We start from the raw sequence: 24,367 nt of genomic DNA on the forward strand, positions 1-24,367 counted from the left end.
ATCAGGGATGGAAAGAAGGACCACAAGTCTTTTACATGCATATGGCTTTTTTTGTACTAAATCTCTCTCAATAATTAGCTTTTTTCATACCTCATTACTGCAGTGATTCCCATTTCAATAACAGAGAAAAAGAGCACGAGAAAAAAAGATAAACAGCTTGTAAAAAATAAATACTGCAGTTTATCATCTGTATCTGGTCATAGAACTTGTCTTGAATTCATAATATAATGCTCTTCAGCTCATATTCCACTTCTGCGGTGTTGAACTCATGCTTTGGATCAGTCACTGGGAAGTTGGAACTCAGCAACAGCCTCATTCAATGCACTTTAAGCCACTGAAGAATCATCATCATCATCATCATCATCATCTCAGAATGCAAAGAAAAGAGGAAAAAAAAAAACCCAAAAAAACTTGTTCATCAGCATTATGAATAAGAGCAGACATCAGCTAATCTCTGTTCTCCACTCTATTTTGGAACTGGCTTGCTTTATTCTATACAAGCCTGTAGGGGGCATCGCAGGAACACGTCATCCTGATCAGACTTTCACCTCTCCACGATTATGTGCACGTGTAAAGTATCTGCGGTCATAAACTCGTCACAGATATGAGCAGAGTCTGCATGTACACATGATCTCAAGGTGGACTGATTCACACCTTTTTAAACAGAATTCAATGCGGTCGATTAAGCCTAGCAAAACGTTAAGGATCATGGAACAGATGTTTCCGAAACAGCTCCAAGACTTCTGGTGAAAGCAAATTAAAAGGTCTAAAGGTCGTTCTTTCGTAGCGACGTTAACCATATGCTTAATAAGATATGCTGAGCCAGCGTGTGCTGAGAGCTTGTTGAGGCCAGTCAGGGTTTCTCAACACAGGGTCAGCACTTTCATTACATCATAAAACATACAGCACGTCTCAGGAAGCACATCAGCACTTTCTGTAGATCATGAGACACACTAAAGCTTTCTTCATTTTTAAAAGGAAAACGTGAAGAGGCACTGTCTCATCAGGACATTAAACACTTGTCCATCCCGGAGCATATAGAGATTATTGCCAGCTCCAGTTGGGTTCTGCTTCATGAGTTGGTTTCTGCCGACCACATGTGAACTTTGATTAGAAAAACCTCTTCATCGATACACAAAACATTTTACATTTCCACCATTAAGCATTTGAAGGCTTCGGCATTGAGAAGTGCTGAATCTATAACAAACTCAGATAATGAGCTAATTTATGAGTTGCTCAGGAGCTCCTGGTCACACAACTCTAAATGGACTGTATAGGACTATGTAGAAAGAAATTTAAATAGTCACACTCTCTGGTGTCACCCAAATGAAGATGGGTGCCCGGTTCCTCTCAAGGATTCTTCCTTATACCGTCTAAGTGAATTTTTTTTTTTGCCACGGTTGCCTCAGGCTCTCTCATTAAAAGATAAATACAAATACATTTAGATAAAAATCTTATGTTCTGTGCAGCTGCTTTGACACGATGTCCTCCGTTAACTAAACTGTATTCAATTAAACAAAGCAGTGACGTCAGTACAACGTCGAGCGGTTTGAGCAATCGCAATGCAGTAAAACACTTGTTAGGCAAAATCTGCTGTATGCATAATCATCATTTTAAAGGACTAATCTGAAAATCAAACAAACGTAGTTTAAAATCACATTTCTGAGATTAACTTTTAACTTGCTTATAAAACAAATTAATATGATCCGATTCATTTAAAATGCTATACGATGTTTCTCCTAAAATCTTAAGAGCTATGTATTTACAACAACATGTAACTTTGTATTGGCTTTAAGGACAAATCCAAGTTCAGCCTTATATCTAATCGAGAGCCTTTGATCTGATGCTATAATCCCTAAACTCTGAAATATACAGTTGTCATTTAAAATAGGGGAATAAAGTGTCTGAACAAGGCTCTTGAGTGATGGTGTTATTTTACACTAATGCCTGCTTCAATTTTTTTTTCTTTTAGCTATTTTTGGGTGCAGAGAAAGAAAGAAGTTTAGCTTGTGACATTATTCAGATCAGTAAAACACGGCAAATACATTTACATAAACTGTCAACTTTCTATTTAATTAAAAGGTCATAATGGTGCTACAAAATCAAGTTTCCACCAAACGTGCTGGAGAATTAAAAAACAAGCTAACAAACAAAACACACACACACACACAAAAACAAGACAGAACCAAAGGGTCATTCAAACTCAGAACTATAAAAATTTTACACTCGGACTACTGGTAACATACGGCCATCAATCAACGTAACATCTCATACAGGCAAAGTAGAAGATGTGAGGGAAATTCTATACCTCCACACACTAGTACAAAACTGTAGCTTTAGGGTACAAATTCCTACACATACACACACACACACACACACCTGGGAACAAACGTCTGTTACTGCCATCTAACAAAGTTGTAAACACACAAATACACTCCCAAGGTTAAGAAAGTTGGAACAATTCTACTCCAGTTTACATTAGAATCATTAAACTAAGGTTAATGAGTTGTCAAAGACTGAAAGCAATATCATGCTGACAAGGTGACGAAGAAAATACCGAAAGTCTATTGCATTTGATGAACAGTGCATCAGTAGACATCGGTACAGTACACAGCGCCAGCACTAAATGCATTTGGGTTCCATATTAAACTAACTCATGGTGTGTGCTTAAATATAGCTGACATATGAGCTTTTATTTTCCATAAAAAGGCTTCGATAACTGCTATTTTATTATTGATTAAAAGCATGGTAGTAAGAGTGACAAGGCTGGTAGTGAGGGAAGTCAATAAATTCCTGCTTCCTTGAACCAATGCAAAAAGTTTACAATGCCTAGTAGGTGTCAGAGATAATTTCCTAAAGTACAAGATAAGAAATACTGGAAAAGACCTTGGGAATTGTTGCAGAAATTCTTATCGTTCCTTATCCGTGTATGATCAATAATCAACGCCCGGAGCAACCGCAGATTGTTATAAACAGATTCTAATTTAAAAAAAAAAAAAAAAAAAAAAAAAAAAAAAAGTTTCCTGCCAAGACTAACACCTTTCTGAGAAAATCACACAAACGCCTACTCTGAAGCCTTTAAGACACCTCTCTGCTATTAATACCCACTGATGATAGGGTGATATCTCCCCCCCCCACCCCCCCCCGAGTGGTACGTCTATTTATGGGCAAAATCAGAGTACAGCTCATCCTTGAACGTCAGCTGGATCAATCAGAGCTGGAAGTCATAAATGCAGACTGAGCACCCAAACCAAAGTCTAGAGGATGATGAAAATAGGCACAGCTGAGCAACTGAACAGTCAGAACAGGCTTTTTCTGCACCTTGTGACCTCTGAATAATCTTAAGAACAAGAGAACATGGCGGAACAAGTACGAACATGGACTGTGGACTACCTTCAACCTTTGAGCAACATCTTATCATTTGCAGACCTGATAAAGCATGAAATGCACTGATGCTTTGTTCCTGTGACCTTTCATCCTTAGAAAAAAAAACAGTCTAGAAGACACACTTACTATCTAGCACCTTCCATGTGATGTAAGGACAAAGCCTTAGTCATTGTATTTGAATTTTAATTAACATAAAGATCTTAAGAAGTGTACATCGCAATTACACACAAGAATTTAAAGGAGGCTTGATGGGACTAGAAATGTATTTAATTTCTTATGCTATGGTGTTTATGTCTAGTCCAATTAGGGACAAATGTAAAATTTGAAGACTATTTTGGCTACCCTGCTCCAACCATCATCAAATACACTTGCTGTCCACTTTAATAGGAACAACAGGAATGTAAACCAACTAATTCCCGCGGCTGTCTAATCAGCCAATCGTGTGGTACAAGCAATCAGTTCAATGTTCTTAAATTTGCCCCATTTAATTCGATATGTAAATGAAGATATATACAAAATAAATCATTTAGGCAAAACTTTTATACAAATTGTTAAATTGTGTAACAGATTATTGGCAAATTCGTAGTCAGTAAGAAAAAAATAAATAAACGCCTCCTTAAACAAGAGCACATTCGCTTTGCAGGTCTTCTGCTTTTCAGTTGGAGTACTTTTCTAAGCACTCCTACATTATCCTGCAATGAGACATTTCCACTAAAGAAAAAAAAAGTATAACCTATTAATAAAAGATATTAATACAGCAAAGACAGACAGGAAGTGAAAGCCAGAAACAAAGAGGAATCATTTCCTCTTTCTAGCCCACAACCACCACTTCTGACACCTCAGCTGTGATCACCTGACTTCAAAAACTAAACTAACTATAAAATCACTCCCAGACAGCGTGAAATGTTTTAACAGTAAACATGATCAAATGATTTCATGTTTAAATATAGAGAGAAATGGGCAAAAAGTGGAACTGTGCGCGTGCTGAGATGTTTCCTGTTCCATATTAAGCATTCAAAGTAAGTCTGTTTCCACAAAACAAAAGATCTACACACAAACCCCATGAAAGCATGTTTGATGTTTCTTACAAAAAGCGAACTTACCAGAACAGAGGTGATGAGAAGGTCCACACCACAGATTACAACATATTCAGTACATACAAAGAGAAACAGAAAGAGATTAAAATCCTAATCCCAAATCATCCCAGAATTTACTGTGCACGAGCTCAGCACACTACATTCAATGCAATTTCCTTTTATCCTTACTAGATTCAAGATAAAAGCTAACTAACCTAATCGCAATGTTATCCCAGATATATATATATATATATATATATATATATATAGTATTATAATAAACGCCCATAATAAACTTTTCAGCGAGCACGCGCATTCACACCCATCAATTAAAAAGTGCGCGTGAACAACTTAAAAACAAAAACAAAACATTATCCTGCCTGAACACAGCTGTTTAAAGCAGTTAGAGACTTCACTCACGTTATAAGCGACGATGAACAGAAGTTAAAGCTTCTGGGACTTCCGACAGAACGCACTTTCGAGAAGAAATTGAGAAAAAAAAAGCGCTCACCTGAAGAGAATCTGCTTTGATCCACTCGGACGTGCCGAAGGAGTCTTCCTGAGATCAGGAAACCACGCCCCATCCACGCTATTGGCTGGATTTTCTGTATGTCAGCATATAAGGAATAAACCCCGCCCACTTCCACCTACTGTACGCCTGATACTAAAGAGTTCATGTTAATGTTTCTGAAATGAATATAATTTTTTTTTTTTTAACCAAGTCCCAACAGTCAAAGTGGACAAAGGTGGACATTTCAAACCTTTCCAGACACAGGCAGTATATGTAACATTATAAATAACAATTCAAACAGTTGTAAACATCACATCAGCCAGAAAAAGTACCAAAAATTTGCCATGGTTTCAGTATTCTCTCTAGAATACCATTGTAGTAAATGGCCTAAGTGGAAATGAATGGTGGAGTAAAATAATAAAAAATAAAACTACCTAAAAGTACCTAAAACTAAAATATTATTTCAAAAATTACCTATAAGTCGATTATTAATTTTTAATGTACAGTATGTTTGCTTTGAATATAATTTGAATGATATGGTCTAGAATTACAGATAGAAGTAATGACATGATTAATACAATAGAAAAAAAATACTATGAGGCAATTTCCAAAGACAATAATCATAACAGAACTAATTAAGGGGGTAAAACATAAATCTACCATAATGAATCCAGAAATCTTGTCCAAAGAAAGTTCACTACCATTCATCACCAACAGAGGTCAGTACAAACCAAAACATACACACTTTACAAGAACACTTTATTTTTTTAATTAAAGACAAAAATCAGCAATAAAAATTAATTCTGTCATTTGTATGGTTTATGTAATTTATTGACTCTTGACCAGTAACAATTGTGCATGAATTTGACATACATTCAACCACAAAATATTCTATAGGAAAAAAACAACACTTCATTTATGGCCTTCATCATTTTCCAGCCAGGGTTGAAACCTGAGAATTCATCTCTAGCAGTTATTGCTGTTTGATTGCACAACAATATCCAGGTACAATGAAACATGGTTCATGAGGTTGCATAATAATATTTTGTTGATGTATGCAAAGCAAGATGGTTTTTCTTTTACAAATACAGATGCTTTGACTAACAACTGAAACGAGGTCTTTGATTTTAACTGAAAAAGTCATTTGTGTGGTAAAAGTTGGTGAATCTGGAGAAAACACATCAAAAACACAACCGTTTAATAATTATTACAAGGATAGTTACTTAACAAGTGACACAATGCAGGACAAGAACAGCATATAAGCCTAACAAATCAGTGGAAGGCACAAGAACAACTCGTTTCTACTTTTGGACTTGGTCATCTAAATACGGCACAAAAGTGAGTGATGGTCTCCACAAAAGTTGGATTGTACCTCCAGTCTTTTTAAAATACTTATATCTAATTTTTATGAGTGTTGTGTTCAGCACAAAGTCTTATTTAAGCTACAAACTAAGTAAACTGCCCACAGAAGAAACCTACTAAGACTACAAATTACTTAAATGCCTGAACATATAGACTAGTTCAGACCTGCTCAGACCATCTCCCCCTGTTGGAGATTTGTCTTTGGGTCCATGTTTGTATCGGCTGTTTGAGAGTTTGATATGGTAGGTTCTATGTGCAGCTGTGTGATTGAGTTATTGGGGGATATATGTGTATTCATAATACAACTCTGTGTTCCTGCCTGTTCTGGTCCCTCCACACCTGTTTCTGGTGCCCCATCTGGAGCTTCAAATGAGTCCCCTCCTAGTGCTGCCAGTTTTATATAGCCCTTACTACCCAAACGGTCCAGCCTCGGGCAGCTGAATCTTCGTGACCTTTCTTCGTGTCGTGCAGTTCCCAGGTCAGAAAGGGCATTCAGGGACAAGTGGGAGCCCAAAATCCTGAACCCCGAATCTGGCAGCTGCAGCTGTTGCTGGCATATACTGGACACATCACTTGAGAGTTTGGAATCCCGAGATACAGACAAACCTGCCCTCAATACCTCAGCTTTGGTTTGTATGGCAGTGCTGAGAAGTTCTTCTGAACACCCGGAGCCTTGGCAGTCTGGGTGCAGTTTGTCTGCCAGACTGCATGGAGTGGCATGCTCTGCTTTGTGAACTTCCCTCGCTTCCATTTCATGGTTGTTGAGTTTAATCACAGGTAATGTGAAAGCATTAACTGATGAAGAGACTATAGAGCGTGTCTCCCACTCCTTGGGAGCAGGTGCTGGTTCTTTCCTTTGACTCTTTGACTCCAACCTGTTCTGATCTCTGTAAATGGTGTAGATCGCCTCAGTAAGTGACTGCCTTTCTCTACACCAGCTAAACTTTCTGGCAAACGATGATCTGCTGTAATCCTTTTCTTTACACGACACAGTAGAAGGCCATGATCCTCTTGAAGGCATGGCAGTCTTATATGTGGCTGATGTAAGATCTCCTTCCTTGGACTGCGTGCGTCCTAACAGCCCGTTAAGAGGGGCATGGCCTTTTGAGCGCAAGCTATGGATGTCTATAACCGTAGAGTAAATGTCCCTCAGGTCAATGATTTTGGTCTTCTTGTCACGGTTCTCGTGGAGCACGGCATTGGCGCAAATAAAAAGGAAGATACCAATACCCATGACCAGTGGTCCAAACACTTTGAGGTTATCGGAGTACAGATAAGTGGTGAACACGCCTTCAATATATCCAACAGGCCGGAAATTAGGCTTGGTAGCATTAATCACACCATCGCTGCTATTCCAGTGCAGCTTTATCCACAGCTTGGTATTGTTCGTTAAGTTCAATCCTGGCCGAAGGTTTTTTTTTAAATCAGTTGCCTGTCTGATTGGCTGCTTCTCTCTTGGAAAGACTTTTGGGTAAGCAGAGGTTTGTTTGGGCCAGTATCCAAGGACAGCCATCGTTATTCCCACTATTAAGACGATCAATCCGACTGCTGCAACCAGGCCAGATGCAGAGACCAGCTTCAGCTTGCCCTTCACCACCACCACATTGTTCTTCATCTTCTTCCTTGCTTTCCTTCTTCGCTTGTTCTCCGCTCGGTTCTTGTTGCGCAGTGAATCCTGCCGCCGGGAGATCCTCAGGAGCCCGCCTGTCGCTATCATTGTGACTGCTAGACAATGGATCTGTCAGTCAACCTGAAGGAGATACAAAAAAGTAGACATATTCCACATCAGAAGTTTACTTGCTACTACTATTTTGACAAGTTAAAGAAAAAAACATATTTTCTAAACATACAGTAGTTTAGTATCATGTCAGTGATGCCCAGGAATACTCAGTCGTCCAGTCCTGCCTGCTAATGATAAGCTCCTGCACTACACACCTACTGTATTACTCATTCTTCAAGACTACTCTATAATGGTCCTTTCTTCATGGGCACTCATTTATTCTTTGCTTCTTTGTACGATATGTTGGCAGATCCAAGACCAAAGAAATATAATATAATAAAATGTCTGCCATATTTGAGGATAGAATCTTCTATAGTTTTATTCAATTAAAATGATAATAAAATATTACAATTAAATTCTCACAGACATATGGAAAAAAAGGAATGTCTCTTAGCAAAACATCAACAACATAACATAGCAATTCATACAGACATATGACATTTTGCTGAAATTCCTCTGAAAAATTCCTCTGGCTGGCCTCGATCCTATGTTAAAACATACTTGATGGTACATCATAGCATTGTTACGGTGCATTATAAGTACTTGTAGACTCTATAGGAGGCAAAGTGAAAATGTTTTGATGGTTCATGGTTGCTCAATGCCTTACTAAAATGCTTTACATTGTAGATTCAGCATCATGTCTGGTTAGTACAGCTGAATTTTAAATGTGCAAATATTGATATACACTTGCCACTTTATTAGGAACACATGTAAACCTGAACGTTCCTACAGTTATCTAATCAGTCAATCATGTGCAGCAGGGCAGTGCATGAACACAGGCAGCTACACATCAAGAGCTTTAACAAATGTACACCAAACAGTGTGATCTCGGTGACTTTTACCATAACATGATTGTTGATACCAGATGGGCTGGATTGTGTATTGCATAGACTGCTGATTTTCTTGGATTTTCACACGGTACAGTCTCGAGAGTTTACACAGAACGGTGTGAAAAACAACAACCTGTGAGTGGAGGGTCTGCAGGCTGACACAACTTGTTGATGTGAGAGAATGGAGAAAAATGAACAGACCATTTTCACACCCAGTCTTTGACTGTCTAGTTGGTCGCCTTAGATTTTTGTTTTTGGCTGACAGGAATGAAAACTGATGTGGTCTTCTGCTGTTTTAGCCCATTCACCTTGATGTATTATACAATCATTTATTGCAATACACATATTTTCCCCTGACCTCTCTTATCAATGAAACGCTTCCACCAACTGATGCTCACTCAATGATTTGTACCATTCTGTGTAAACTCTAGAGACTGTTTTGTATGAAATTCCCAGGAGATCAGCAGTTTATGAAATACTCAATTCAGCCCATCTGGTACTAACATCCATGCCACAACATCACAAAAAACATCACAAAGAACAGACTTTTTCTTAATTCTGAGGTTTGATGTGAACTGAAGCTCTTGATCTGTTTTTGCATGATTATTTTTTTTTGATTGGCTGATTAGATAACTGCATAAATGTGCATGTGTACAGGTTTTCCTAATAAATTGGGCAGTGGGTGTCTGTTCTGTATATATTTTATGTATAGATTTGAAGAAACTATTGATCTTATTTCCATTTTAAAAACGTGGTATGCAATGCTACATCAAAATCAGGTAAGCAATACGGATTAGCTCGAACCCATGGAATACTACAAACTCTCTCCAGATCATTTCTAAGATCTGCATTTTGTGTTTTTTGACAGGTACAGTACCACCTCACATATGACAACCCCTAAACTGCCTCATCTCCTAAACCAACTGCTTTGAGAAGATGCCATGGCTTAATTGCATTGAATAATGCACAATTCACCCCCGACTTTGCCGGTAGGTGATCCATTTGCTTAATCATTCATAATTATGTGTGGCTTAGGGTGAATTTATGAATAATTCATCTCATAAATGTCTGCCCTGGCACACAGTTTTTTGGAAATGCCAGGGTTTTAGAATGGCAGGCTGTTGGGAATGTGAGCTTGAATGTGCTGGCTGAGACCCCTGCTGGAGCTCCATAACAAACCCAAGGGTCAGGGACCTTCAATGAGAGTCCTTTTAATGCATCTCAATGCAGAAAGACACAACAGCTTAATCAGTATTTATAACAGCCATCTGTATTGTAGTGTACATCCAGACAGTATGGCAGCATTTTAAGTTCAACGTTTGTAATTTCCCAGTAGCTATCTGCAGATCTTCCTCCTCAATGGTGCCTTTGCATAAGCATCATTTTTGTTGTTCCAAATTTATAAAGGTCTTAAAGACACCGTGATGAAACACAGTACATTATAAACTGCTAATCTACACATACACATACACATACACATACAGATACAAACAGGAGGTGCACGATTCATATTGAAAGCTTCACAAGGTACATTATAATAATAAGCAATCAGATATGAAACTGTTGAAGTCTCGCATGATGCATTTTACCGCATTTATTCCTTTAACCTTATTTGCGGATTGACCAGAGTCGCTGTGGTTTAAATTAGGATACTAGATTGTTTATACTTTTGGGGAAATGGAATCAACTAAATTTGATGGAAAATACTGCAGGCAAGTTCAAACAAGAAAAATAATTGTGTGTGTGAGATCTGAAAAGAAAACACTCCCCAAAACATGCAGTTGAAACCAATTATGGCTGCGAATTCACACACATGCCTTCTTCCCGATTTAAACTTCAGCTTAATATACGAATCCGTGTAGTATTTATCGTGTGTTTCAGATCAAACTAATACAGGAATGCCAATTTTAACTTGCTTGTTCTGAACAAGTCCATTTACAAGATTATTACTGACACAGGACTTGATTGATCTGCACTTTTTTCGGCTGGACGATAGAGTTTATGGATTTTAACAGACACCCTTATTCAGAGCGACTTACATTTTTAATCTCATTTTTTATACAACTGAGAATTGAAGGTTAAGGGCCTTGCTCAGGGGCCCAGCAGTGGCAGCTTGGTGAATGTAGGAATTGAACTCACAACCTTCCGATTGGTAGCCCAACACTAGGCTACCACATCCCATGGATTAATATGGGCTGTGTAGGTTGGCATCAATCAATGGTCATGCACATTCAAACATGCAGGTAAATCGAACGCATAAGCACATGTTCATATAATACTGGTGATATAACATAAATCTCTCTCTATTCCTCTTTTTTATCTAAGCAGAGCTGAAAGAACAATGCAAACTGTACTCACATACATACTCCCACACTCACACCCTGAAAACTCCATATGCCTTCCTCATAGGGTCAGTAAAGATCCAGTGCTCATCTTTTGGCCATTTATAGGTTGGCTGCATTGAAGCATGATGTTTCGTCATAATACAATATCACCTCCTTGTGTGAAGAGCAGAGGAGCAGCCTGCCTGAAAAGCACAAGCCTCTCCTTAGGCTTAATGCATGTGAAAGCACAAAGGTCAGTGAACACACACACACACACACACACACACACACACACACACACACACACACACACACACACACACACACACACACACAATCCCATGCACCACACTGATGTATTACTAAGGCTATTTGCACAAAGTACCATGCTCTAAAGAGTTGCATATTTTGCGTATCAAAAAGTTCAAAACTCTTTATTCTAAAGACATAAGAAGGCATAAATGCAGAAAACTTACTTACGGTTACAAAACGCAAGTAATTCATTCCATAAATATTTAATAAACACCTTCTAAACAGTTAAAATGTCTCTATAATAAATAATTATAAGATTATTAGATTGTACAGTATAGATCATCCATCAGACAAGTCCCTGTGAATGAATCGTTACTATAGAAACGATAACCTGTTTGAAAAAGGGCAGATCAGATTTGAGAATTCAACAGTATATTGTTTATTATTTATTATACAAAATCAGTTCTTGTTTGAAAAATCTGGCCCTAGCATCATACTGTTGCTTATTTGAGAATCTTGCATACAATTTTGTAGTCAAACAATTAAAAATAAATATTGATATTAATTTCAGCTATGTGCAAAATCTGGTTGTAGATGAGTAATTCTCCTGAATGAGGTGTTTTGATATTATGTTTAACATTCTCTGATCAAAGACAATGTTAGTCTTTTCTTGCTGACAAAAAATGCAGAAAATGTAGGTTCATTTCAGGGAAAACATCTTAGTATTCTAGCACTTGCCAAAATTTAACTCGTCGTAAATGAAAAACAACAACAACAACAACAACAACAACAACACATTTGCTCTGTCCATGGTGCTGATGTGATAATCACAGAAAGATTAATGGGCTCCATATGACTGAAACATACACATTAACCCGGCTTTAAACGTTAACATTACAGGCTAAAATAATGAATGTTGTCATTCTGTAACGATTGGATATTCAATCTTTATTTATAATGAATGTTTTAATTTTATCGTTAGAAACAGTTAAACCAGTAATGGACCATGTTCATGACAATAGAAAACACAAACGCACTCTCGAACACACATAGCCTTGAGGTTTATATCTTCTGTTCTGACACCTGAAGCTGGAGGGCTAATTAAATGCTGGAAGGATGTTGTGACTCAGGTGTGTTAGAAAATGGAACAGTGTGGAGTCTGTGCTTGTAGTCCTTGAGGAATGGACTGAAAATCTCTGGTTTGTGCAATTTTATAAACACATTATAACACCCCCAACTCAGACACACACATACCCTTAACGCTGCCTCGTTACACATATTCGGCTTTATACTATAAAAACACAGGCCTACTGGGAAAACGGTTCTTGAAATCTTTTCTGAGCTCCATTTTTATGTTAATACCTCCATATGTGACATTTTGGAATGATGAAACAGCTGTGTGTGCTTTCATTTAAAGCTTTGATTTATTTATCAGCATCCTCCATGTGCCAGTTCCATTTACCCTGAGTATTAATGGAACACACACAGAACCACCACTGACCAGACCTTATTATGTCCCATTCTCAGCACAGCAGTGACCCTGACATGATAGTGGTGTGCATTGTGAGTATTGGGGTGATAGTGCATCAGGTGCATCAGTATTATTAGGAATTGATATACCTGCTGTGAACAGAAATGTACTCTAAATGAAGAAGAAAGAAGCAACACCAACATACTAGGAGTGTCCAGTAAATGCATGTGATATATAATAAACGAAATAATTTTATAGTTAATGGAATCCAAATTATGTTTGTCCTTGTTGTTGTTCATTTGGTGCCATGAAAAGTACCTTTCACCTGAAACTGTGCACTTTAATAATAATTTAAAGTATATAATTAGACTCGAAGGACTGTTTAACGATCAAGGCGCATCTCATATACATTCCCAATGTTAAGGAAGGTACAATTTAAGAATGGACCACCACCTGAGTCTCTGGTATGCATGGGGTAAAAGGACGATGACAAATTGTGCCTAGCAACAGATGGGCTACAGCCAGTAACCATACCTACAGAGAAGAACCTGATAAAATGTACCTTACAATAACAAATCAGTGTACTGTATAATGAGTATTAGACCATGCATTATGCGAATAAATTATAGTTTAATTATACCCCAAGCTTTAGTATATTGTTTTAGAGCTGAGCCAGACTCAACGGAGTAAAATAACCTTGTACAACTGACTGACCATTTGCACGACTGAAAGAATGATTATTCATGTATGTTCAAATGTCTGCTTACAACCAGTTGGATACTTCTGTCTGACCAGTTACTCCGACTTTGGATGGAGAGAATGGAGGAGCGCGAGACAACCAAACGCACATAATCACTGAGTGATTTGCATAAGAAGCTTTTCATAGATTCATAGATACATAGAAACCCCAAAAACTGATCAATATGAAGGATGCGATACCATTAAATGAAGAGATTATGTTGTGTTTTTGCGCGGTATTATCGCGGTTATCGCGCTCGGTGTATCATAAGACAACACTGACGGTCGATTTTGAAGGATGAGTGCACATTATTTAACACAATTATGCTATAAAAGTTCCGCCATCTTAATTGCACAACATGTTCACAATTATTGCACGGCGATTTTAATCTGATATAGTTTCCTTTCGAAGACAAAGCAAGCCCTTGTCCGCGTGCGCCTTACCGAAATGACGCCTCTCCATCGCTCGCGCCTCTGAGCTCTCGCGCCTCCACTTCAGTAGTAACGAGCCATGGCGCTGGAGGATCGCTCGCGCTCGTGCGCCTCACCGGCTTCGGAAATAAACCCACAGTCAAGATCCAGTCGCCTAAAGGGGCGGGCTGAACCCACGCGCATCCCGCTAATAAATAGATATGTTGCCAGATCATGCAGTTGTAAACACCCTACACCCTAACTGTAGGATCATAAGTTAAGGGGCTGGAGTGGTAGAGCACATCCCATATCATGCTTGAATGCCACTGATGTCCTCATCACACACACTCACTTTATTAGGAACACTCAGTCATGTGGTAGCAGTGTACCATTATCTCACTGACCAAATCTGAATATTTACAAACAAGGCATTGGTCACATCTTGAATTGTCTGGTTTGATTGAGTCTGTGTCTACTGTAGTCTCAAATCCCTGTTCAAATGCAGTGATTTGTGGCCAAAGAGTGAGTGGCATGAAATACAGCTAAGTACGGTGACCCATACTCAGAATTCGTTCTCTGCATTTAACCCATCCAAAGTGCACACACACAGTAGTGAACACACACACACATCATGAACACACACCCGGAGCAGTGGGCAGCTATTTATGCTGCAGCGCCTGGAGAGCAGTTGGGGGAGGTTTGGTGCCTTGCTCAAGGGCACCTCAGTCGTGGTATTGCTGGCCTGAGACTCGAACCCACAACCTTAGGGTTAGGAGTCAAACGAGTTACCATGTTGTACATTCTGAGATACTTGTCTGCTCACAATGGTTAAAGAGTGATTATTTGAGTATAGACAACTTTATTTGGTCACATATACATTATAGCACAATGAAATTCTGTCTTTGCTTATACTAACTTTGGAGGTCTTGGTCAGTGCGCAGGGTCAGCCATGATACAGCAACCTGGAGCAGAGATGGTAAATGGCCTTGCTCAAGGGCCAAACAGTGGCAGCTTTGCAGTGTTGGGGGTTGAACAATGATCCATTGATCAACAACTAACAGCCTTAATCACTTGGTTATCCACCAATGCCCCATAAGTTAGTGTTAGCTTTCCAGTTATTTCAAACCAGTTGACCATACTCTTCTGAACCTGAAGCTTACTTTCTGCATGATTCTACAAATTGTGCTGCTTCATGATTGGTTAATTGCATGAGCGGTGGCAAGTGAGTTTATTTCACCGTTATCCTATCTGTTTTATTTGTCTTAATAAGTGAATTCCACAAGTACAGATTTTTTGGCAAAACAAATTTATTGCTTGTTATTATTTAAACTTTTAAAGAGATGTAAAAATGAATAATATGGTTATGATTCTTCTATGCAATTTTGCATTAAATATATATAACGTGATTCGTGTCATCTGTATTGAATGTTCTCAGGGAATAGTGAAAATTGATTTGGAATCATATAGGAATTATAATCATATATCATAGTTATAAATTAGCAAATTAACAAGCAAATTAATTTGGCTGAACTTTAACCTGGCTACAAACAATGCGACAATGCAATCTGGCAACCCTTAAGAGAAATGTTGGATTTAAGAGCTTGCAATGCAGTCTTCACAAAGGATTCATAAATAGATTAGAATTAAAATGTCAAATGTAATGAGTTATAGAATAGTGTAAAAAAAAAATTCTCCATAAATGTGCTCAAAGCCTGATGAGCTCCAGGCCTCTGAGTTTGTCTCATAATGTTTGGATAGAGAGCAGCTAATGCACTGAACAGGAACAGGCTATTAAACAAAGGTGTGTTTAAAATATTTGGCAGATGAGCATTGTGTTTTTGTGATCTTGTGCTTGACTGGTTTATGAGTGGTGTTGTGGGCAAGAACAATGGATATGCATTTCACGTGTGGGACTTTTGCTAGAGTGTAACAGCATGTTGACATTCCAACCCTGAGTTCTGCAGAAAAGATGGCAGTGACATAGCACAGGCAACCCATTAACGCTGAAAGATACATGGGTCTGTTTGATATATTTTTTAACTTTTGCCTTGACTGCTGAAAATATTGTCAAGAATAGTCTAGTCAAATTGAGTGACAGTAATTCTTTTAAATGAACTGGAGCAATTGATCCCCCAGCCTTATTATTTTGCATTATTTATTGATCTGCACACTTACACTCACAAAAAACAACAACAAATAGCATTAGCTATAAGTTTGTGTTTAGGCAGCTGTGCAAGCTAGCAGAGCTCCTTTGGTTAGGAGAAGCATATAAGCCTGGAACATCAGGTAAACGATTTTCAGTCTTACTAAACATTTAGAAGAAAACAATGCCATGTTACAGTTATATCTCAAGGGCAATACTTGCATGTTACATGAATATGCAACAAATAAATACTATAATACAATCTTACTGGGTACACTGGTCTTGCTGGTGAAATGATCAAGATTGCGTTAGTTTTCAAGATTCAAGATTCATGATTTTATTTGTCACATACAGTATGCAGTGATATACAGCCTTGCATTTAAATGTCTGAAGAAGAACGGACAGAAATGAGATGAAACTTGCATGAATGAATAAAAAATAGAAACTAAACTGACTCTTAGTGATCAGTTTGCACACGGTTAGCTTAGATCTAGAGTTAGATAGTTAGCATGCATGAAGCATGTATTATAAAGTTCATGTTTATAACAAACAACGCTGGTCTTTATTTCAGCTAAGAAAAGAACATTTAGCAGTAGTGCTCACTCTCATCATCTTCATTTTTAACATGATCTCCCAAGGTGATTCTGACATAGAAGCAGGGCAGTGACCTGCCCCAGAGGACAGATCTTTACAGGTGTGTGGATATAATGTGACAGCTAACAGCGTGAGGTTCAGCACAGAGCACCTGCTGCAGGAAAGACACTTCCGAGCTATTTGCAGTACAACACACTATATTGGGTGAAAAATAAAAGAAAACATTTATTTAGCTAATCCAGTCACCTGGAAAAGGAAGCAACTGAAAGGTAGACAAAAGCAAGGAAGGGTTTATTTAGTTCCATTTTATCTCATTGCTAAAACTCACTCATAAACATCTACTGTAGCTGAACACAAAGCCTATAAAATTGGTTTAAAATCAATATTAATTTACTACTGTACTTATGTCCTGCTCAAGTTGATTTACACTTGACTCAAGTATTATTGTAATTCAATACTTTTAATCCTACCAAAGACATTTCCAAAAGTAAAAATATATTTTTTTACTCTTTACAATTTCCTCCTGACCTTCAGATGACTCTTTACAAATCTTAAGCAGAAGATTATTTCTTCTTTTCCTTTTTTTCGTAAGATGCTCACATGCTTTATTTTTTCGTGATTTGTGCTTTAGCTAGTTAATTTAATTTTGTAATTTAGCCAGTTAATTGTGTGACCTAGTTTTTTTTTTATATTAGTTTGTGTTAATAGCTGGCAAGTTAAGTTTTTTTTTTTTAATTTCTGGTTAAATTTGATGATTAGTTATGTTTTATATATTAGTTTGTTGAATTAGCTAGCTTATTAGCTTTTGTAATTTAGCTATTTAAACTAGCTTATGTTTTAGATTGTTAATGATATGTTGAATTAAATATAGATGATTTAAAAAAGTTAATTACTTTTCGTTGATAATGTGGCTTAGGGTACAAAAGGATTATTCAAATTTTGCTAATCGGGATCGGGGTGTGATACAGTATTCTGGTTAGCTCTTTTTTAATTTACATTTTTTAATTTTGTAATTTTTAACAAAATTAAAAATGATTACATTTTACTGTTGAATGCTTGCTAACATTTAAATTTAATCTATTTATTTACAGTTTCCCTGTACATTGTAACCGACATGCTTCAGGGCATTGAGTATATTCCTTAACTCAACCAGTCTCTCTCTCTCTCTCTCTCTCTCTCTCTCTCTCTCTCTCTCTCTCTCTCTCTCTCTCTCTCTCTCTCTCTCTCTCTCTCTCTCTCTCTCTCTGCTGTAAATGAGGTTTGGGACCAGCACATGGTTTCCCTGGTCCCCGTGTTGACATTTTGCAAATGGGATCCGGTGGCTGAGATCACAGCACACCTGTTCCTCCTCGTTAAGTGAACATATCTGTGCAGGGAAAAGAGTTAAAATTCATTATTCTTGCTTCCAACTGGAGCGATAGAGAAGTCATGGGCTAATTTTGTTTCCCATTAGAAACGGCTGTTCTTTATTGGATGGAGCTGGAGTTGAGGCACCCTGTCCTGTAGTCTGAATAATTTTATTACTTTTGTAAGATCAGGGAGCAATAAGGTCAATAGCACTGTTTCATATCTGAGGTAAAAAGAGATGTCAAGGCAAATTATTTTTCATTTTGTTGTCTCCAGCTTGTCCTCGTGGGTAAAAATCTAGAAAACCTTTACAGAAAGAAGGATACATGAAACAATGGCTGGTTCCAACTTGTTTCTGCATTGAGATCTATCTATCTATCTATCTATCTATCTATCTATCTATCTATCTATCTATCTATCTATCTATCTATCTATCTATCTATCTATCTATCTATCTATCTGTCTGTCTGTCTGTCTGTCTGTCTGTCTGTCTGTCTGTCTGTCTGTCTGTCCATACAACCAAGTTAGTTAACTTTGCTGTAATAATAATCTAAATATGTCTAGTACAATATTAGCAACTACAGTGACTCAAACACCCCCCCCCCCCCAAAAAAAACAAAAAACAAAAAAACAAAAAACAGCAGCACTTATCAATAATTTCCAAATGTTAGTCGTGGAATTCTAACACTTATGAAACTCCCAGTTCTTCATAAATATGAATTATATATAAACTTTGAAAAAAAAGAGAGAGGAATGAGTGCTACAGTACACTGTTTATGACCTGGCACATGCCCACAACTTGCATTATACATAAACGCCATTGAAGTATGAAACATGATTGCTAATTTATTTTAGTTGCAAGAGAGCAAATCCCATCTGCATTTAATAGACAGTAGTTTTGAATGCATTATCTATCATAACAGATACCTTAGTTACACTAAAAGCTTTAAATTACTACTCGGTTGTGAAGTAGTATTAGTTAAAAATGCATTATTATAGCTTTCTTTTTAGCTTATAAAATATTTCATGCTTGTGTTGCATTTCATTAAAATGATGATGACACCATATATGGTCGTATCATGGATCCCACAATTCAGTGCACAGAACTTTCCTGATTCTGTATTCATCCTAGTTAAAGTGGTCCTCAAATCCTTCCTTTTATATTAACATCAATTCTGTGTGATATTCAGATCTTCGTTCTAATAATACACGTAATCCTTCCATCATGTCCTTACAGTACAATGTTCCTCCAGTCCTCCTGTCTAAGCAACACGGTTTCAAGGCTGCTCGAGTGCATGATTTTGCCTGCAGGATTCATCTTTATCTGACAGCTCACCTGCAGACACTGCCGTGGGTGGATGGGATAAATATCAGTTTTCAGGAACACTCTGGAGCCTTCACAGGAATGAGATTCGGGCTCCTCAGTCAGATTTGAAGAAAAAAAAAACACACATCGTGCAAGGCAGAGACATGAGAACTCAATGACAGCTGAATATTTCAAGCTACAGTGTAGAGTTAAAAATACAATAAAACACGATTACTCAGACACAGGTCAAAAATACTCTGTAATAGGATATTCCTGAGTTGCCGTGAGTCACCCTGACAATCCTGTAACTCACAGGCATTCAGTGCTGTGTCAGGGGTTGGAATTGGTTGGAAATTTATATGGAAAATATCATCAGGTCCCAGCTGAATAAGTCACAAAAGAAGAGCGATCAGAAAGTGACTGCTTAAAAAAAAAAGCCAATAAAGAGCGATTGAGAGAGTAAACGATGTCAATATTCATAGAAAAAAGGACTCAAAGCTTTTGTTGTTGGTGGTAAAGTTCGATTGCAATGACAATCTAGTGATGCCAAATGTCTTTAACGGGCTGGAGAAGAAAGAATTATTAGATTATACAACCCAGGTAATAAAATACACACATCATATAGCTAGATTCTTTAAAGGTAGTTTTGAGCTATCTCTGATGCAGATACTGTAGTTACAAACCTACACAACGGCAATATAAAGGTTTTATTCTCATAATACTTCTGTGATGTTGAGCCAATGTCAGATAGGCCACTTCCTACAGTATACAGCATATTATAACACATAATAGTTTGTGATGGAACTGGTGGCCTAGTGGTTAAGGTGTTGGTCTACTGATTGGAAGGTTGTGAGTTCAAATCTCAAGTCCACCAAGCTGCCACTGCTGGGCCTGTGAGCAAGGCTCTTAACGCTCAATTACACAGTTGTATACAATTAGATAAAAATGTAAGTCACTCTGGACAAGGGTGTCTGCTAAATTCTGTAAATGTAGTATGGCATCAGGTTAGACATACTATTTAGTGTGCTTTATGGGGTCTGAGATGCAACCATGAATACTGTCAGTACCTATTAACATATATCTGAATATGCATTATGCTATCTAGCTTCTTCATCTAATCTACATTACTCCAACCATGTTTAGATCACCATTCAGGCCAGTGAGATAGAATACACAGTTAGGAAAGACTTTCATGTTTTCAGTGAACAGCATTTTGAGGCTGTTTGACCGAAACGCTCGCACACACACACACACACACACACACACACACACACACACACACACACACACACACACACACACACACACACACACACACACACACACACACACGTATTATTACACAATGTAATCGATTATTCTAACAGAGAATAACCTTAATAAAGTGCACATAGTTGTCTATGCACAAATATCAAGACAGTGCATCCAAACACCTCATTTCAATGAACAGCTTCCTTTTAACACATTATTTTTTCAAATCAAGATTAAAAATGAAATCTTTGGCACAAACAAGCCCAGGCAGGCCAGTGTATATGAAAGCACCAAAACAAACTGTGCTTTTGATGTAATAAACATAAGACTGAGCCAAAGCCAGCGTATTCTTCCAGAGGAGATGATCTGGAAGTTGGAAGTTCACTAATAAAATTCTGATGGCAGTGAAGCAGTGCAGCTGTATAGACAAGAAGATTTCCCCTCTGAAGCCACACCTTGGCAACAATACATCACTGACACTGTACAAAGAAGAGGAACTGGAACAGGGAAGAAGGATGAGAGATGGAAGATTGCATTGAGAAAGAGAAAAGAGAGAGAGAGAGAGAGAGAGAGAGAGAGAGAAGAGAGAGAGAGAGAGAGAGAGAGAGAGAGAGAGAGAGAGAGAGAGAGAGAGAGAGAGAGAGAGAGAGAGAGAGAGAGAGAGACCCAAACCCCTACTGTATGACCCAGAACACCTGCTGCAATGGCCTCATCTGGAGAGCTTGTTCATGCTCATCTTCTGTTGCTACTCTCTCTCTCTCTCTCTCTCTCTCTCTCTCTCTCTCTCTCTCTCTCTCTCTCTCTCTCTCTGTGTGTGTGTGTGTGTGTGTGTGTGTGTGTGTGTGTGTGTGTGTGTGTGTGTGTGTGTGTGTGTGTGTGTCTGTGTGTCTGTGTAGCTGTGTGTCTGTGTGTCTGTGTGTCTGTGTGTCTTGTTCTTATTCAATGAGCACTTAAAGGTTGATGGGTTGTTAAAACTTTGCTAAAGCCAAAGTGCTTCTGTGACTTATCACATTCCAGAAGTCTGTCTGTGTCAGTGTGGACTTTCATTCATTCTCCCAGTGTCTGTGTGAGTTTCCTCCAAGTTATCTACCCCCCCCCCCCAAAAAAAAAAACAAAAAACAAAAACAAAAAAAAAACAAAACAAAACAAAACAAAAAAAACCATGCTGGTAGGCAGATAAGTGACATGAAATCTGGGATTTCTGAAATTGCAATAATAGTAATATTAATAATATCTGATGTGAAGGCCTTAGATTTTCCACCTACTCTATTTTACTTTCAGTCTTACGTATTTTTAAATCATTTTGAAAATCCACAAATTGCTTTATTCATACCTAAAGAAAATTTCTACATGTAGCTGCACAGCTTGGTTCGGATCATCTTAAATCTTCAAACAGATGGTCGACATCTTCAGGAATTACATTTGTATTAACCACTATTTTTATATAAATCACTTAAAATATTTTTTTTCTGTTATACCAATAGCACCGAACATGTCCCTGTGGATACCCTCATGATTACATCATTTGTACCTTTAAGTATTTGTAAAAAAAAAAAAAAAAAGATTTCAGATACATGATTAGACTTTAGGCTTTAAATGTATGCTACTTGCAGCTTTCTAGGTAAAATACAACAAAGGTACAATTAACACTTTTTCTGTCAATCTTTGTTTGAGAAAGCTGCTATACGAATCTAACCCATGAGTATATTAGTACAGCTGTGGTGTTTTTGGTTTCTTCCTTCATAGATGGATTACAGGCCATGTGCTGCACCGTTACTCCTCCTTTTGAACTCTGCAAGGCTAAATAAAGCATGAAAGCCTGCTCGTGTTTGTAGTCTGCTTTAGACAAGCCGTCTATCCTGCTGCGGCCAGCTTCAGCTTTGAAGTGAAGACAGCAGACCATGGCATATGGACCATGTATAAATGATTGTGATAATATTTCATCTAGCAGTAGTTTGTGTATTCAATCAAAAGAATACATGGAACATGGCAGAGCTTTTAGTTGGACATTTAGTTGGTGCCTTTTTGTTTCTTACCTCAGGCTTCAATCTATGCTACTTCAGTGAGCTCCAGATGGAGAACTTTTTCTGCTTCTTTTACTCACTCACTCTCTTTCTTCTCTCTTGTCATCTTCACAGATGAGGTGTTTGTAATTCCCAGTCAAATCAATCATGCCTTTGCCTGATGAACAATAATAGCTTATTAAACTTCCTTGCTCTCTCTCTCTCTCTCTCTCTCTCTCTCTCTCTCTCTCTCTCTCTCTCTCTCTCTCTCTCTCTCTCTCTCTCTCTCTCTCTCTCTCTCTCTTCTTACTCTGTGTCATTTCTGCTATCATGATAAGGATGTTTGAAAGCTTGTCTCTTTCATCACACTATCCTGACGATTTCGTCATGCCAGTCAAGAGGTGCGAACAGACCACAAAGTCAGTTGATGATGGAGAAAGACAAGAGTCACCACCTTGAGTCACACCATCCTTACTGTGATAAAATAAAGAAAGAATATACTTCATCCTGATGATGGATAGGATTGAAAGAAGACTTACATGTGGAGGGTCAGAGGAACACAAGCAGCCCGAAGCACAAGAGATCAAGCCTGTCATTTTGGATTTGGTTCAGGATGTATGCTGTTCGCTCAGATGAGGTTGTAGCCATGGCAACCGTTTCATAATGCATCCCGAAACACCTTCATACAGGTTTACAGAGTGTGCTGCGTTTTGTTTTTTTTCTATTGAGGCACAGAAAGAGACAGAGAGACAGAGAAAGAGAGAGAGAGTAATAAAATGAAAACTCAGATTCACCGACATTCCTTTAAAAGAACAGTTCTCCATACCAGTTGGATAAAATCCATATTTTTAAGAGTACAGGCCTTCAAATCTATGATTATCCTATATATCAAAGTCAAGAAGTAGAACTGTTTCACACAAGAATTACAGCTGACTCAAGCATGCAGAAAGCAACCTGTAATCCTTTGCAAGTGAGCCATTTTTAACAGCCTTCATCGCTCATTGTCTCTGGAAGTATGGAAGTAATTCACACTGGCAGTGCCTCTCTAGTGGAATGAAATCAAACCATATTAATTCACCATGAAGGACATCAAAAAGAATGAAAAACGTAAAGTGCTTGTGAGATCCTATCAGTACCTGTGGGAGTTCGCGATTGTATTGATTCCTATCTATCTTGACACCTCCATCAACTTAACTGCTTCCATGCTTCTGTATCTGGCTCCGATGCATCGTGTTTATCATGGTAGAGCAAAAAATATTGCAGACAGACTCTCTATTGCTGTATTATACCAAGGAGGAATTTGAGAGGTACTGTAGTCATGCATTTCAGACTAAAGGCCTCATCATAATTCATGAGGAGATGACATTTGGCTGGCTTGTGCAAACAATTTGACATAAATGCAGAGCCTGTGATTGGTTGTCACAAACAAGGCCTTGTGACATGATGGCTAGAGAGATTGTAAAGGTGGTTTATCTTTCCACAAGTCTGCAAAGCTGAGGTCAGATGTACAAGGGCAAACCACATTGTCAATTCATTGATCGCAGAGATTGAGGCAGAGTTATTTAAATAGTGCAGAAAATA

At 38.0% G+C, this 24,367-nt stretch overlaps 2 protein-coding genes across 10 annotated transcripts in view; both read right to left on the bottom strand.

Moving 5' to 3' along the window:
- Window positions 1-5,104, bottom strand: part of LOC113645174 (band 4.1-like protein 3) — a 31,345-nt gene extending 26,241 nt beyond the window's left edge. For 2 of the 8 annotated variants that reach the window (XM_047806275.1, XM_047806267.1), the window contains exon 1: window positions 4,975-5,104. The gene's annotated coding sequence lies outside the window, so the exon portion shown is untranslated. Of the gene's footprint in view, window positions 1-4,490; window positions 4,629-4,883 lie in introns of those variants that run through there. The other 6 variants (XM_047806276.1, XM_047806274.1, XM_047806269.1 and 3 more) reach the window with 5 other exon arrangements.
- Window positions 5,105-5,787: 683 nt separating this feature from the next.
- LOC113645156 (transmembrane protein 200C) lies at window positions 5,788-14,441 on the bottom strand. 2 transcript variants are annotated; one of them, XM_047806135.1, is made up of 3 exons: window positions 14,176-14,441; window positions 6,676-8,086; window positions 5,788-6,141 (listed from the first exon to the last, which is right to left on the bottom strand). In XM_047806135.1, exons 2-3 carry the CDS (start codon window positions 8,051-8,053, stop codon window positions 5,948-5,950), a joined length of 1,572 nt encoding a protein of 523 aa, XP_047662091.1. In that variant the 5' UTR covers window positions 8,054-8,086; window positions 14,176-14,441; the 3' UTR covers window positions 5,788-5,947. The 2 variants fall into 2 exon arrangements, with proteins under 2 accessions (XP_047662091.1, XP_027006306.1); XM_027150505.2 differs by having other exon boundaries at window positions 6,000-8,086.
- Window positions 14,442-24,367: the final 9,926 nt, after the last annotated feature.

This window comes from Tachysurus fulvidraco, chromosome 22 (assembly GCF_022655615.1).
Source record: "Tachysurus fulvidraco isolate hzauxx_2018 chromosome 22, HZAU_PFXX_2.0, whole genome shotgun sequence".
Classification (NCBI taxonomy): domain Eukaryota; kingdom Metazoa; phylum Chordata; class Actinopteri; order Siluriformes; family Bagridae; genus Tachysurus; species Tachysurus fulvidraco.